Below are 15,684 nucleotides of genomic sequence, written 5' to 3'. Positions count from 1 at the left end.
GGCTAGAAAGGACACATATAGTGAGATATTCACTCTGCCTTCCTCCTTCTTCCCACTGCTCTGGGGTCTGGGTGTGGTGAAAAGAACCCATAGGAGGGTTAAAAATAGAGTTGTCTAAATAATGCTAGATTTTGTTACCAAACTGAATCTGATTCTGTTTGATTTCTTCCATTTAATACTATAGTCCATCGGAAATATATTTCAGTATATGGTGAGCTCAGCAAGCGGAGAAGGAGTAATAGAAGCCAATACCCTAACATGTTAACATGGATCATAGCTGGGAATTGGGGTTTGAAGTAAGCTTTGTTTTAATCCTTTTGTTTTCTATGTAATCTATGTATTGAATTTACTACTTTAAAATAAGAGGAAAATTTGCAAAAACAAAAGGCTTCCTCCCCTCCAAAAATCAGATTACGATCTCTGTTACCTCCAAGGCCACTCTACCCTTCAGCTCCAGAGATGTCATTTACACTGTGCTTCCTGTGAATGGCAGGCCCTGGAGTTGTGCAGTCCACACCCTGTGGAAGTGTGCCCTGGCCTTCTAGAATTTTTCCATTTTTATTCTTTCTCTTTGCATAAATATTTTTCTTTATTTATACACTTATTGCATAAACATTAGTGATAACTGGGAAAATATGATAAAATATCCACATAAAAACTGCCTGTCCCATTATGTAGAAGTTTTACCTCCCAATACTACTTACTTGCAATCTAAAATGGTAGCTAATCTAATTTCATAATTCTGACTTTTTTCCTCTTAAGCCTTATATGATCAATATTTTTCTCACATCATTAAACTTCTGTATACACATTTTGAAATGGGTGCGAAATACTGCAAACCATTAATATAGTATATTTAATTAAACTTCAAGTTAAATTCAAATTTTTGATCAAGGAAAAAAAAATCCCTGAGATGAAGAGTTTAATCACAAATCTTTGTCCTCATTTCAGATTATTTGCTTGCGATAAGCGTGGAAAGGAACTATGACTATTATTAAGCCTTTTAATACATCTGGTTCGAATTGCTTTTTAAAAAGCTTGTTTCAATTTGCACTCTCACCAGAGGATCTGTGGTTTTTCATATTACCAAGACCTTGCTTGCAAAGTACCAACATATATTCCAAAAATGAATCTTTGCTCATTTGGTAGAAGGAAAAAAGCTACTTCAGTGTATTTTAAATTTTAATTTCTTTGATTATGAAATAAATATAAAAATTTCATCCACTTGTATGTTCTCTTGTACTTTGTCTATTTTTCTTTGGGGATGTTTTATTTTCTTATTTAAATCAAAATTTTTCTTGAAATCAATTTGCAGAGTTCATTATACATTAATGGTATTATCCATTCATCTATAGTATTTATGACACACAGATTTCCAGCTTGTCATATTATTTTTCCATTCAGTTGATAGAGATTATTTTAATATTTATGAGCTCATATCACATATCATTTTCCTTTGCATTTTCTTCCATAGCTTTCATTCTTAGAAAGCCTTTCCTTTTCAGAGTTCTGATTCATATCTATTTCCGGATGTTTCGATTGTGTTTTCTTTTCTTTCATTTAAAGCTATAGTCCATCTGAAATATACTTTGGGATATGATATGCTGTAAGAATCTAAGTTGTTCTCTTTCCCAAAGAGCTGGGCAATTTACCCAATTGTCTTGCGAATAATCCCTTTACTGCCCACTGTTTTTCAATGCCTCTTTTATATTTGATTTTTGAAAACCAAAAACAAGCAAAAAGAAAAACGCTTTTATTTTGAAGACAAGGCAGTGTGGACCTATTAATAGCTAGTAGGACGTGCCAGGTCCTGTTCTAAGAACTCTATACGTGGCAGCTTCTTTCATCTTCCCAACAACCTTACTCAGGAGGTACTTTCACTCCCCTATTTTACAGATGAGGGGACAGAGCTGAAAGGAGCCACTCAGACTTGAATCCAGCAGGCTGGCTCCAGAATCTTCATGCGTCCCTAACCACTTCACTCACTGCCCCTGCAAGAAGCAAGCTCCCCAGCCAGGTTCCAGTTTCCGAAGGGAAACTGTGCCTGCACCTTGATGATTTAACCTGGGGCTGTTTTACTCTCTACAGAAGGCTTCTCGCATAAAATAGAAAAATTCACAGTTGTAGAAACAGGAAACCCTCTAAGTCCAGGAGTGTTTTCCTAGCTTCAGCTTGATCATCACGGGGAGTTCCAGGGAGCCCAGGGAAGAAATCCAAATGCCAAAGCTAGTGGGGTATCTCTGGCGGCTCCAGAGCACCCAGCTCCCTGAGCCCTGGCCAGACTCTGTGCCACTGATTCCTCATCCAAACACACAGGGGTGAACCAGGGCAGATGCCCAGGTGCTCATACACACACGTGTTCTCAGTTGTGCTGCTGCTGATACATTTTTTTTAAAAGCAAACAACACAAATGTCTATGATTTCAAGCAAAACACAGCATACACAAAAGGTTCCACCTTACACAGCTATTAATAATGTTGCAGAAAAATGCTTAACAACACAGGAAAATGTTCTTTGTCTATTATTAGTAACATTCCAAATTACTAGGCATTGCGGACAGGCTGGTTTTAGTTTCAAATATCTATATCTACATCTATATCTGTGTCTATACCTATATCTCTCTATATTTTATATCTATATTTATACACAAATATATATAGATGTGTACATAAAAAGTACATGTATGTATATAAAAATATATATTTTTAGTAAAAAGAAACACACGCATAATAAAGCAGACCATACATCCAAATGTATACATTATCTCTGGAATTAGAATGCTTATGTCTAATCCTGGCTTCATCACTTATAAACTGTGAGACCTTAGATAATGTATTTAACGTCTGTAACTCTCAGTGTTCCTGTCAATAAAATGGAAATAACACTACTGCCTCATAAAGTGAGGGTGATTGAACTCATGTGTGAAAAGCACTTAGAACAGAACTGGCACGCTGGAAGTGTTCATTGCTATTACTGTTATTTTCAAAAGTTTCTAAAATGCAGATTTACGGCATTTGTACTAAAGGTCAGTCTGTTTTAATATTCAGAAAGGTGACATTATCTCATCACAGAAAATCTGAGAAGAGCATCCGTACCCTTTCTTTGGCGGTTACGTGGCTCTGGCCCATTGTACTGGGCAATGGACACACAGGTCCAGTCCCTGCCTCTCCTTACACCCAACTTCCTGCTCAGTGTCCCAGGTACAGGTCCCAGGGGAGCTCAAAATGTCCCAAACAGAGCTCATGGTCCACTCCACACCATAGGCAAAACGATGGCCCACGCCCCTACTGTAACATCTACGACACGTATCCCCCCACCAGCTGGCGAGAGCCTTGCTGTCAAAACCTGCACCTCCAAAAACTAGTCATTGAAAGAATGAATGATCCCCCAGTAAAGCGACCCACAGTCCAGTGCACCGTCATCTAAGCCAAGAGCATGTGTGGTCTTAATTACCTCCCCATAGGCAATGGTGTTATTGTATCTTCTCATTTCTGGGTAGACGTGGTCCAGGTACCATTGGAAATTCTTACACTTTAAACTTTTCCTTAAGGCTTTTCTTTCAGAGACATCGCCTATGTCAATTCCTGGATTCTGAAAGTAAGCAAAGGGCATTAGTGACCGGGAGGCTCTGGCCAGAGCGGAGGACAGGCAGCATGGGCACCTTCAGGGAAACCGTCGGAGAGAAATCTAAAGCCTCTACTTGCTCATCTAGCCCCGAGCTAGACACTACTGTCCCCTGAACACAGCACGCAGCCCCCAGAGTCAGCCTACCTTATCGTCATGAAAGGGATCCCGCGATACCCCGATATTGACAACCTATGTCCCCATCTCCATCTCTGCCATTTCTTCAGTGACTCTCAGAACCCAATTATTAGAGGAATTATTTGATTAAGACGAGAAAATAAAGGGCTCTAACCACCTCCTGTCTTTCTTTTCTGTACGAGTGTAATTTCCCCCCCTTTGCTGGCTCTTTGCGAAGTTCATTATATGCAGATGTGAAAATAATTTTCCACGGCAAAGCTTGTAATGATGTTCTAATGAATAATTCACTCTGCTTTTACAGAAATGAACCTGTAATGGGCTGCTGTGTGCTGACAGGGAAAAATAAAATAGCTGAAATATGACTCTAGAGTCAGCTGCAAGATGGCTGTGACCCAGTGGAGACAGGATACTCTCTCTGCCACGGCGGACAGCCAAGCATCATCTTGGAGCAGGAGGAGACGAGCTTAAATGATTTCATTAAGATTTCTTCTTCGGGAGCCAAACAGTGATTTTTTAAAAAGAAAAGTCCCTTTAAATGTCAAACTTATTAACATTCAAAGGCGAACCTGGGCAGTGATATTTAACTCTTTGTTTTAATATACTTAGCGTGATTAATGAGGATGGTCATTTATGAAAAGCCTGGCAAGGAACACTGGCCTTAGGGACCAAGGTGGTTTGTACTGATGGAGAGAGCATTGGGATAGAGTTGGCAGCCTTCAGTTCTTCTGACCCTGAGTAAGTCACACCCCCATCCTAGACCACAATTCTCATCTACCAACAAGAAAAATAACGACTGTTCCACTGATGTCACAGGGCTGTGGGAAGAGTTGAGTGATGATGCCAGTTCACATCTCTGCCCTGCCATGTGGTGGATGCAGGACCTTAAGCAAGTCAATTGAACTTGCCGGAGCTGCAGTTTACCCAACTGTAGAATGGACGTCATAATAGGTTCATATCAAGCTAGCATTTATTGAGCACTTCATATTTGTTATGCTCTGTTTTAAGCCTCGTTTTTATCTTCCCAGGAGCCCTATGAGATCAAGGTTAACAATCTCTGTTTTACAGATGTGGACACCAGGGCAGGTAGTTCCTCTGTCATGAGGTTGTTATGAGGGCTAAATGAGATACTGCAAAAAAGGAAACTTCTCAAGTGCCTGGGACCGTGTAAGGGGCTCAACAAAGGTTGCCTATTTTGACATAATAATGTGGAAAATCACTGCTAGTTTAATGGCTATAAAGTGCTGCATGGCCATAAAGGGGTTTTCAGTGCTTCAGAACATTATTTCAACAATTGTAACAATAATGATATAAAATTTTTCACTTTTATCCTCTTTAGCCACACACCTGCACATATTCAACTACATTTCTGCTGTCCTGGGCTCCAGCCTCCTGAAACGCAGGGGCTGCCATTTCTCAGTGGGAACAATTCCACAGCTTGGACACCTGCAGGTGCTCTGGCTGAACAGAGAAACCCAACTGTGGCTGAAGGTATAGGTCACTCAGCTGTGCTACGGAGGACAGAAATGCTCACCAACATTGCATACCCTGTGCCAGGCACTGCTCTAAGTCCATCACATGTACTTAGTTTTAGTACTTAGTACTTAGATTAAGTACTTCGGATTTAATTCTCACAATCAACCTAGGAAGAAGAACCTGCTATTATTCCCATTTTATAGCTGAGGAACCTAAGATACAGAGTTGATAAGTATATTTGTTCAAGATGTCACAACCTGAAGTGGCAGGGCTGGGATTCCAACCAAGCCAGAGCACAAGCGCCGTGAAATATTCCTGTGGGGCTGTAGTAACATGGGGATTTTCCTAGATTATATTCTGGGTAGAATATGGAAACAGAACTGAAGAGCCATGTGAACAAGGATCCAGCACACAGTAGGGACAGACATCACAGGGCAGCTGGGGCTCCACAGGAGGGCACACTGTGAAAGCAGATGACAGGGTCTGGTGTCAAAAACTTTGGGCAAGGATCTTCTGGACACAGTATACATTCAGAAGCAGGGTGTCAAGATTAATATGAGACCAGAACTAACACAGTAAGACCCTTCTAATCTCTGTAAATAGATTTAGAGATTTCCATAGTACCAATCCCCATGTAAAGCAGGGGTTCTAAAACCTGGAAGTCTGTGAGCTGCCTCAATTATAATTTTGCAAGGGTGAGCATCTTTCTGGGGAGGAACCATCGGCTTAGTAAAGGGATCAGTGACCCGCCAAGCATAAGGTCAGTGTTCTAGGGTGATGGGGAAGAGCTATTTGGTCCTACCTCCAGTGGCAGATTCCATGCTATGTACACGTGAGATTTGTAGTCGTCCATCCAGACCTCAGCAACACGGAGAGCATTCCTCTTGGTGTAGAAGCCGATGTTGCTGTTGTACGGCTTCTTCTTCCGCTCGATGTGGGCCACTCGTGAGCAAGGCAGGACCTCCATGCTGCCTCCGCACAGCCACACCTGGGTGGGGGAACAAGGACTTCATCAGCCTGACAGAGAAATTCCCAGAGGCCACTGCTCTCTTCCCCCAGGCTTGAAAGCAATGGTTTAGGAGATACCTGAGTGAGAAACGTATTTTAATATATAAAGCCACTGAGCTTTCGGGGTTGGTTTTGTTACTGCAGCATAGCCTAACCTCACCTAACTAAAACTGGTAGAAAAGACAGTTTGGGGGAGTTTTTTTTTTTTTTATAGATACAGCAGCTCAGGATATTAAAATCCAGCTCTTCCTAAGAAAGGCCCATACATGTGAGATGCTCCTGGTGACACATGAGTTTTCTTAAGTTCTCACCAGTGCACAATTGGCACATGTGAAGGTTTTCTTTCCCATCTGGCTGAAGCTGGGCCCTACAGAGCTGTAATGGCAAATCCAAACTAAAAAAACAGATCATCTTGATTCGTATCAGCACAAAGTGTAGAATGGTCTAATTCTGCATTACTAACAGGCTCTATTTTGGAGTCCTAAGAGCACAGATACCTGGTCTTCTGGAAGCATCCACCCCAATGCCATCATATACAGGTGGCACTTGTTGCTGGAATATTTAAGTGGAAGGCTGAAATGTTAATTGCCCCTAATGGAAGCAAAAGCCCAAGGCAATGACAACTTGCCATCCTCTTGCAGGAGCATGACAGGCTTCCAGGCTCAAAAGGCCTTGCTCCCAGAGGAAAATGGGACCATCCAACTTCTCTCAGTCCCAGGCCAGACAATCAAAGCATTTCTGATTGTCAAGAAGGACTAATTTGTGAAAACGAGCCTCCTGGTACTGGGGAGGAGAAGAGGAAGAAGACACAGAGAGGTTTCAGGGACCCGTGAGACTGTCTTGTGTACTGTCAGTAAATGAGAGTGTGCTGGTGAGCTGCCTCAGGTCAGCACAGACCATGTATGCTCACCCCAACCCGGGTCACTTCAAGGTGTTCTACCTTCAGTTTCCCAAACTCCCTCCTTGAGGATACTGGGACCCTCCTGAGTGTTTGCACACCTCCCCTGGGCCTTCATTGATTGAAGGTCGTGGCAAATTCGTGTGTGTGTGTGTGTGTGTGTGTGTGATCTTCTGTTTCTATTTCCCAACTCTGGATACACAACAGGGACGTGATACAGATGGAAAATTCTCCCCATAACCAGGAATCCTCACCCTGCCTGTTTCTTCAAGAAGGAGACTATGAGCTAAGAGATTGGCAGACAGTAGGTGGTCCAGACTAGTTTGGTTTGTGACCTGCCAACTAGATGCCCCCATGAGTTGGGGCAGACCCAGCTGCTGGCAGTGGAAGGAAGCCAAGTCAGGGAAGCAAAATATGGCAAGAGGCCTGTGGGAGAACAAGGGGCAAGAGACGTTACAGGTGGCTGTATTCCCAGGCTTGGGCAACATACAAACATACAGAGTTCCATGGGTATGCGGCCCTGAACAGTTTCAAGATTCTGAGAATGAATGGAAAGACATCTCATGTTCACAGATTAGAAGACAATATTGTTGTTATCAATACTTCCCAAATTGATTTAAATATTCAACACAATTCTTATCAAAATCCCAATGACTTCTTTGGAGAAATTAACAAACTGATCCTAAATTTCATGTGGAAATACAAGTGACGCAAAATACCCTTGAAAATAAATTCGGAGGACTCCCACTTCTGATCTCAAAATTTGTAACAGAGCTACCATAATCAAGACAGTGTGGTACTGGCACAAGGACAGACATATAGATCAATAGAGCAGAATTGAGACTCCAGAAATAAACCCTCATATTTACGGTTAGCACCAAGACAATTCAAAGGGGGAAAGAATAGTCTTTATAAAAACTGCTCTGGGGCAACATGCAAAACAATGTATTTGGGCCACTACCTCACAATATGTACAAAAATTAACTCAAAACAGATCAAAAATCCGAATGCAAGAGCCAAAACTATAGAACTCCTAGAAGAAAACATAAGGGTAAATTTTCATGACCTAGGATTAGGCAAAGGTTCATCAACTGATGTATAGATTAATATGGTATATCCATACAATATTATTTAGCAATAAAAACAAAATACAGACACATGCTACAGCATGAATGAACCCTGAAAACATTACATAACTGAAAGAGGCCAGTCACAAAGGACTGTATATTATTTGGTTCCATTTATATGAAATGCCCAGTAAAAGAAAAGCCACAGAGACAGAAAGTAAATCGATGGTTTCCTAAGGCTGAGAGTGGGGTCAGAGGAAGAGAGTGACTGCTAGTGGGTATGGGGTTTCCTTTTAGGGTGATGCAAATGTTCTCATATTGATACTGGTGAATACTGCACAGCTCTTTGAATATACTAAAAACCATTGAGTTGTACACTCGAAATGGGTGAACTATGACAGTATGTGAATATCTCAACAAAGCTGTGACAAAAATAGATAGATAAATAAATACAAAGAGAGATGGGGACAAGAAGATTCAAGGGATGGATTCCAGTTTGGGGAGGCTCAGGAGGACTGGAAAAAGCAAAGCAGAGCTTGGTGAGGATCTCAGATGGATGACTTCTTTCACTTAGCATCCCGTTTTCAAGTTTTACCCGTGTTGTAACAAATGGCATTGTTGCATTCCTTTCTATAGTAGAACATGATTCCATTGCATGAATGTCCTACGTTTTGTTTATACATTTATCAGTTGATGGACACTCAGGCTGTTTCCATTTGGGCTGTTATAAATAACCCCGCTATGAACATTCATATACAGGTTTTTATGTGGATATACACGATCATTTCCTTTGGGTACATACCCAAGGACTGGAATTGCTGAGTCATAGGGTAAGTCTATGTTTAATCTTTTGAGGAATTGCTAGACTTCTCCAAAGAGGCTGCACCATTGTACATTCCTACCAGCAGTGTAAAGAGGGTTCTAAATTCTCCCCATCCTCGCTAACGCTTGTTATGGTCCATCTTAGTGTGTGTGAAGCAGCATCACATTATGGTTTTCATTTGCATTTTCCTGATGACTAATGATGCTGAGCATCTTTTCATGTGCTTATTGGCCATTTGTCTGTCTTGGGAGAAATGTCTGTTCAGATCCTCTGCTCAATTTTTAATGGGGTTGTTTGTCTTTTTAGCATGAGCTGAGGCCTTAGGGTGAAAATGAAGTTGGCTTCCAGTGTCATTTCTCTTTCTGTTGCCTCAGTCTTCATCATCTTTTTTGGATTCCAGGGTGCAAGGCCTTTCAGATCATTCTTTATGCACAGTGCCTTCCCTGGGCTCTGTATAGAGCTGGCGTGGAAAGGGCTGTGAGGTGCAGAAGAATGAACCAGGCAGCAAAGGTCAATATTCTTGCTCTATCTTCTCCAAAGACCAGCTGTGTGGCATTAAGCAAGTCACTTTCTCCCTCTCCCCCACAGTGCACCAGGCTCTCCATCCCGGTGTCTCAGCCAAACTTAGCAAGGCAGCTCTGCAGCCCCCAGGCCACCCAGAAATGATCCAGGTCTTGCAGGATGCTGCTTTTCATACATTATGTTTGGCTTTTCTCCACATAAGAATGAGGAGTCCTGGGACTCCGATGGGAGAATTGCAGACAGTTGACAGGTCAACAAGTCAGACAGAGGTGGGCTTCTCTGTGAAGCCCGCCCGGCTGTTTTTAACAAGTTTTCTTCCAACTTATAGAGATAGCTACCTGAAGTAACAGGAGATTTCACTGACATCTCTCAGGAGAGAAGAAACATATGTTTCTCTAGATTTGGAATACAGGAGAGAAAAAAGTTTACCCCTAAAAAAAATGGGGGGAGTGGAGTCCAAGAACCCAGAATTAAGTAAACTGATGTGTTTCTTGTGATCACATCCTGACATTCTGGATCATAACGTGTTCTAGGGCCACACAGGCTCCTGCAGCCCCTATAATCCATCCCTGTGGAGAAGGGGAACTTCACCTCCAGGGTCCTTACTTGCATGGGCTCCTCTCAAGGCTTGATCTAGTATCTGACTCCAGAGAAACTGGAAGCCTAGTCCTGGGGGCCCCTTCCATCCTCTCTCTTAGGGGCTGAAACCCTAACGCTCTGGAGCTGGTCTCTCAATGTCTCCTCCCCATGGACAGGAATTCTCCCTGGTATCAGATTGAAGTCACTTTGGAAACCATTTAAACCCATTTACAATGTTAAAAGCAACATTGAAGGAGTGTTCAGTGCAGAAATTACATGAATAACCCCATTCATTAATCCAAGTGCAAGCAAATTTTAGCCTTTTGTCTGCTGGCAAAATCTGTTCAAAACAAAACAGATTTCTGGCTAAGAGAATATTTAATTTTTACTTCCATCCTTCCAGTCCTTTTCGGGACTCCCTGGTAACCCACTTCCCAGAGGCGCGGGCTCACCCCAGATCCTCAGTGCTCCCCTCTGCCACCCTGGAGATGAGGAGCTGCCTTTTCCAGTTTAAATGCACATTCTATCCCACTAAATTGGATGGACACATAAATGGCTTTCCTCTACAAATCCTTTTCCAAAAATTCAATTTCAAACCTCTCTTTTATATATTACTGTTTCTCAGAAAGAGGATTTACCAATATGGACCTCAAAACATATCTCAATTTAAATACCACAGTGGCGAGATCCCCTAAATACCTAGATTCTATTGCCAGTCGATGCAAGTCACTTCTCTTCATGCAAGATGAGGAATTACAACCAAGCTTGGCAAATGACACGTGATTCGGAGGACGAAAGAAATGCATATTGAAAGCAGCTTGATTGATTGAGCATGAAAAGGGTCTTGGGAGGGCTTTTTTTCTCCTTTTGATTTTATGTTGCTGTTGCTTATGCAAGAATAACACTGGCGGGTAGAACAAATAATATCAGGCTTATGCTCGCTGATTTAAAATTTTCGCCACCCAAACTATCCAGCCTGCCGGTACGTTATGGTCAGAGAGGGCTGGGCTTCTGTGTTAGAAAATAGCTCTAAGCAGCCTCAATCATGCACTTTTGGGTCAGCTTGGCCCTGTCTTCCCCCCTCTCTTACCTCCCTCTCTTTGTCTATACTTAGAATGCCCCATGTTGGCTTTCTCTGGTTGCTGTTTCTGTCTTGCCATCTCGGCCCTGTTTACAGACTCCTCCCTTTGGACTATCCCTTCTTGCAAAACCAGCTCTGACTAAGTAGGTATCAAGCATTTTACCCATCTTTGGATCCCCAGCACCCAGCCTGATGCCTTTAATGTCTAATAATTTACCTCCCTTAGTTATTCAATCCAATGTTGCATACATGTTTACTAAGACCAGAGCTCAGAGCTAAATGTTGCCAGGGATATAAAGGTAACAGAGACGTGGATCCTACTCACAGTCTTTGTTCTTTCCTTGGAGTTTTTTTTTTTTTAAGTAAATAAATTTATTTATTTATTTATTTATTTATTTATTTATTGGCTGCATTGGGTCTTTGTTGCTGTGCGTGGGCTTTTCTAGTTGCGGTGAGTGAGGGCTACTCTTTGTTGTGGTGCACAGGCTTCTCACTGCAGTGGCTTCTCTTGTTGTGGAGCACGGGCTCTACGTGCGTGGCCTTCAGTAGTTGTGGCACACAGGCTCAATGGCTGTGGCTCACGGGCTCTAGAGTGCAGGCTCAATAGTTGTGATGCACGGGCTTAGATGCTCCACGGCACGTGGGCTTCTCCTCGACCAGGGCTTGAACCCGTGTCTGCTGCATTGGCAAGCGGATTCTGAACCACTGTGCCACCAGGGAAGTCCCTCCTCGGAGTTTAAAATTGCATTTCCAGGAAAGTGTTGAGGACCGCTCTAGAACCTTGGGGTGGCAGCAGGCAGAACGGGGGTGGGGGGTGAGATAACACTGCGTTTATTTCCCCATCTATGCATCCATGCTCTACCATCATTCAGTGTGCATTTGCCTAGGATTAAAGAGGAGCTGGTAGGGTACCACTGTGCTTGGAACTATGCTTAACCACAGGAGGAAAGTGAATTAGATTAATTTTTTTTTAATTTTATTTTTTTATTGAAGTATGGTTGATTCACAATGTTGTATTAGTTTCTGGTGTACAGCAAAATGATTCAGTTACCTGTAATATATATATTCTTTTTTTCATATTCTTTTCCATTATGGGTTTTTACAGGATATTGAATACAGTTCCCTGTGCTGTAGAGTATGTTCTTGTTGATTATCTATTTTTATAGAGTAGTCTGTATCTGCTAATCCCAAACTCCAAATTTATGCCCCCCCCACCCCGTTTGGTAACCGTAAATTTGTTTTCTAGGTCTGTGAGTCTGTTTCTATTTTGTAAATAAGTTCATTTGTTTTATGTTTTAGAATCCACATATAAGTGATATCATATGGTATCTGTCTTTCTCTTTCTGACTTCACTTAGTATGATAATCTCTAGGTCTATCCACATTGCTGCATATGGCATGATTTTATTCTTCTTTATGGCTGAGTAGTATTCCATTGTAGATATACACCATGTCTTCTTTAATTTAGATTCCATTCTGTGTGTAACCCCAAAGGGCCAGAGCTTTGAGACTGTGTACAGTGATCTGGAAGGAAACTGGAATGGCCACATGCTTCAAAGAGTATCCCTCCATGGTTCAAAAGGCCCTCAACAGGACTTCCCTGGTGGTCTAGTGGTTAAGACTTCACTTTCCAATGCAGCGGGTATGGGTTGGGGAGCGAAGATCCCACATGCCTCAGGGCCAAAAAACCAAAACATAAAACAGAAGCAATATTGTAACAAAGTCAATAAAGACTTTAAAAATGGTCCACATCAAAAGAAGAAAAAAAAAAAAAAAGGCCTTTGAAGGCTGTGATTGCTTTCTCTAGCGCCCCAGTTCCCTAACTGAAACTGACTTGGTCAGGGCTAACTAAAAGGCTTTGACAATTACCGCTTCCAGAAATCTGCAGAAGGGGACTGTGGCTTCGGGTCTGTCTGCAGTTTGGGACCAGGACTAATGAGGCCAGGACAGATGAGCCCGCCATAGCTCCACCAGGTGAAACAGCCCATCTGCCCACCGGCCATCACCTACTAAGGACCCCCCCCCCCCGCCCCGTTTATTAGGACACAGCCCGCCTGAGACACACCTTGGGGAGAACCTGGTTGCTTAGCTAACCCCCTCCCACTGCCCCAGTGGAGGCCAGAGGGAGGCCCGCTCTGCCTCCTCATTGGGGATAGAAATGCGAGAACCCCTCACTCAAGGTTCCAAAGCTTGGATCCAGAGGGTGAACTGCCAGGGTTTGGATCAGTGGAGGTGTCCAAATCTGGACAGAGTTTGGGAAGCACCAAACAACAAGCCGCCAGTCTGGATGCCCTGGACCAGGATCTGAGGCCAAGACAGAGCCAAGGGCAGTGGGGAGGGCTGGTGAGGGGAGGGAGGGGCCCACCTCTGCAGACGGGAGGAAGTGCACATCAAGGACCCTGAAAGTCACCACTGGAACTGCTGGGCCCGCTGGCTCCAGGCTTCCCACAAGCTATTATCATGAGCACTGTGGATCATGACATCACGAAAAGCAGGGATGGGTCTGACGTGCTGGGCTCACATTCAGCTCAGCCACACGGCAGCCTCCATACGTTCATCTCTTTGGTTTCCTCAACCATGAAGGGCAGGTGATAACAGTACCCCTATTTGAGGGGTGTGGTGAGAAAGAGACAGGGTGATGTAGGTAAGTGCGACGGTGGCTTACAGTACACGCTGGGAAAACCCAAGTTAGCGATTATCTGCTGACCGTGAGGGCAGCCGCAAGTGAGCTGTGCCCTGAATGGCGACAGCAGCAGGACCTCTGTGTGGTGCCCACGGGAAGGGCATCACCAAACACACCGTCCTTGGTGGTGGTGGGGGTCACGAAGGAGCACTGGCCAGGTGCAGGAAGGTTTCCATTCCTCCCTCCCTCCTTCTGCAGCCGAGATGAGGGGGCGTAAGCAACTTCCTTGCCCTGTGAACCCGTTCACGCAGGAAGCCACCTTGATAAACAGACACACACGCACGTCCCCAGGCTCCTCACAGGAAAAGAGTGAGAAAAATATGGGGGCTGGCCAAAAAGTTCGCGCGGGTTGAGCTGTAAGATGCGAAGGAAAGACCCGAATGAACTGTGCGGCCAAGACAAACAACCGGAAGGTAAACGTAAACAGAGAGCGAGTCCACCTCCCAGCCCACTCGAAAGACCTGAAGACCATGAGACCTTTCAAGGCCGGGGGCTCTTCAGAATCCTCCCAATAATTCCATACAAGCCTTGTTTCTTTTTGCATCCACTGCCCAGAACGTCAACTCGTGTTTCAAATGTCGGACTAGTGATTGGGTTAGAAGCCACAGATATCGGGGAAATGTGGGGTTTCTGAGACTGACAATAAGCTGTGAATCAGGGAAGGGGCAGGATGGAGCATCACGGCCCAGGGACTTGGGGGCAAAGTGGATGACACAGTCGTTACTGACGGTCAGCAGGGACCGGGCAGGGGTGGCCTTCGGGGCTGGGATGCTGCCACCATGGGAGAGTCCGGAGACCAGACATTCCAGGCCCTCGTGCCCTTCCACGGCTCTTGGAGATGCTGGATGATGCCAGGGAAAGACAAATGCAGATCTCAGTCCACGTGGGTCTGGGCACAAAAGGAAACTCAGAAGCACCGGTTGACCCTCCTAAGTCAATCTGGGCCTGCGGCTGGTAGCTTGGGACCTGATGAGTTCCAACATCAGCGGATTTCATCGTCTTTCCAAATTTTTTGCTGGAAAACTTAGGGCTTTGATCGAGAACGGATCCTCACAATGGGAGGGGACATGCATACGCTGAGAAGGTGACAAATCTCAGTCCCTGTATTGAATTCCAACCTCTATTCTGGTGCCCAGAGAGACCAGGGGATCGTGTGATGCTCTCCTTGGGCCCATAACCGTCCCAGACAAACCGAACCCAGACACGGCACTGCCCATGGGAAAGATGGGGCCAACCTCTGCCAGTGTCAGTGCCGGTTCCTGCAGACATGACCGCAAAGGCCACAGCCTGGGCACCACAGCCTCCTGGGTACCCACAAGTCCAGCCTCCCCACAGGAGCTGTGGTCTCACTCATCCTCACCGAGCATGTGAGCCTAGGGGAGGCGTGTCTCCCAAGGCTGATGTGGTTGAAAAGCCAGTGTGCCTTCTCCATCCTCTCCCTCCCACTGCACAGGGATCTTGGAAGCCACCTATTAAAGGTAGAGGAGCCGCATGTGGAAGGACCCGAGGTCCCCAAAGGACCACAAGGAAGGCTACCTGTCAACTGTGAACATCCACAAAGGGTTTTTACTAAAATCTCAGTGAAGCCACTGAGATTTGGAGGTTTGCTTGTTCCAGTGGCCAGAATAACCAGCCCCAGGGACGTCCCATCTCCTGTTTTGACTTGAAAGTGTGTAGAATTTTTGAAATGTCTACAGGAGTCCCAGGCTTTGAATGGATTCGCTGACCTGAAGCAAGTGGCCTCCCAGAGGTTCCTTCCAACCCGATAATTTTATTTCCGTTTCTCTCC

At 44.3% G+C, this 15,684-nt stretch overlaps 1 protein-coding gene across 2 annotated transcripts in view; it reads right to left on the bottom strand.

The window, feature by feature from the left end:
* Positions 1 to 15,684, bottom strand: part of GALNT17 (polypeptide N-acetylgalactosaminyltransferase 17) — a 426,893-nt gene that overhangs the window by 26,713 nt on the left and 384,496 nt on the right. For both annotated transcript variants that reach the window (XM_057696027.1, XM_057696029.1), the window contains exons 7-8: positions 6,038 to 6,223; positions 3,454 to 3,591 (exon numbers count right to left, since the gene is read on the bottom strand). In XM_057696027.1, the coding sequence (XP_057552010.1) occupies positions 3,454 to 3,591; positions 6,038 to 6,223 (324 nt within the window). The remainder of the gene's footprint in view (positions 1 to 3,453; positions 3,592 to 6,037; positions 6,224 to 15,684) is intronic.

Source organism: Hippopotamus amphibius, chromosome 9, assembly GCF_030028045.1.
Source record: "Hippopotamus amphibius kiboko isolate mHipAmp2 chromosome 9, mHipAmp2.hap2, whole genome shotgun sequence".
Lineage (NCBI taxonomy): Eukaryota > Metazoa > Chordata > Mammalia > Artiodactyla > Hippopotamidae > Hippopotamus > Hippopotamus amphibius.
This window is presented reverse-complemented; position numbering and strand designations above follow the sequence as displayed.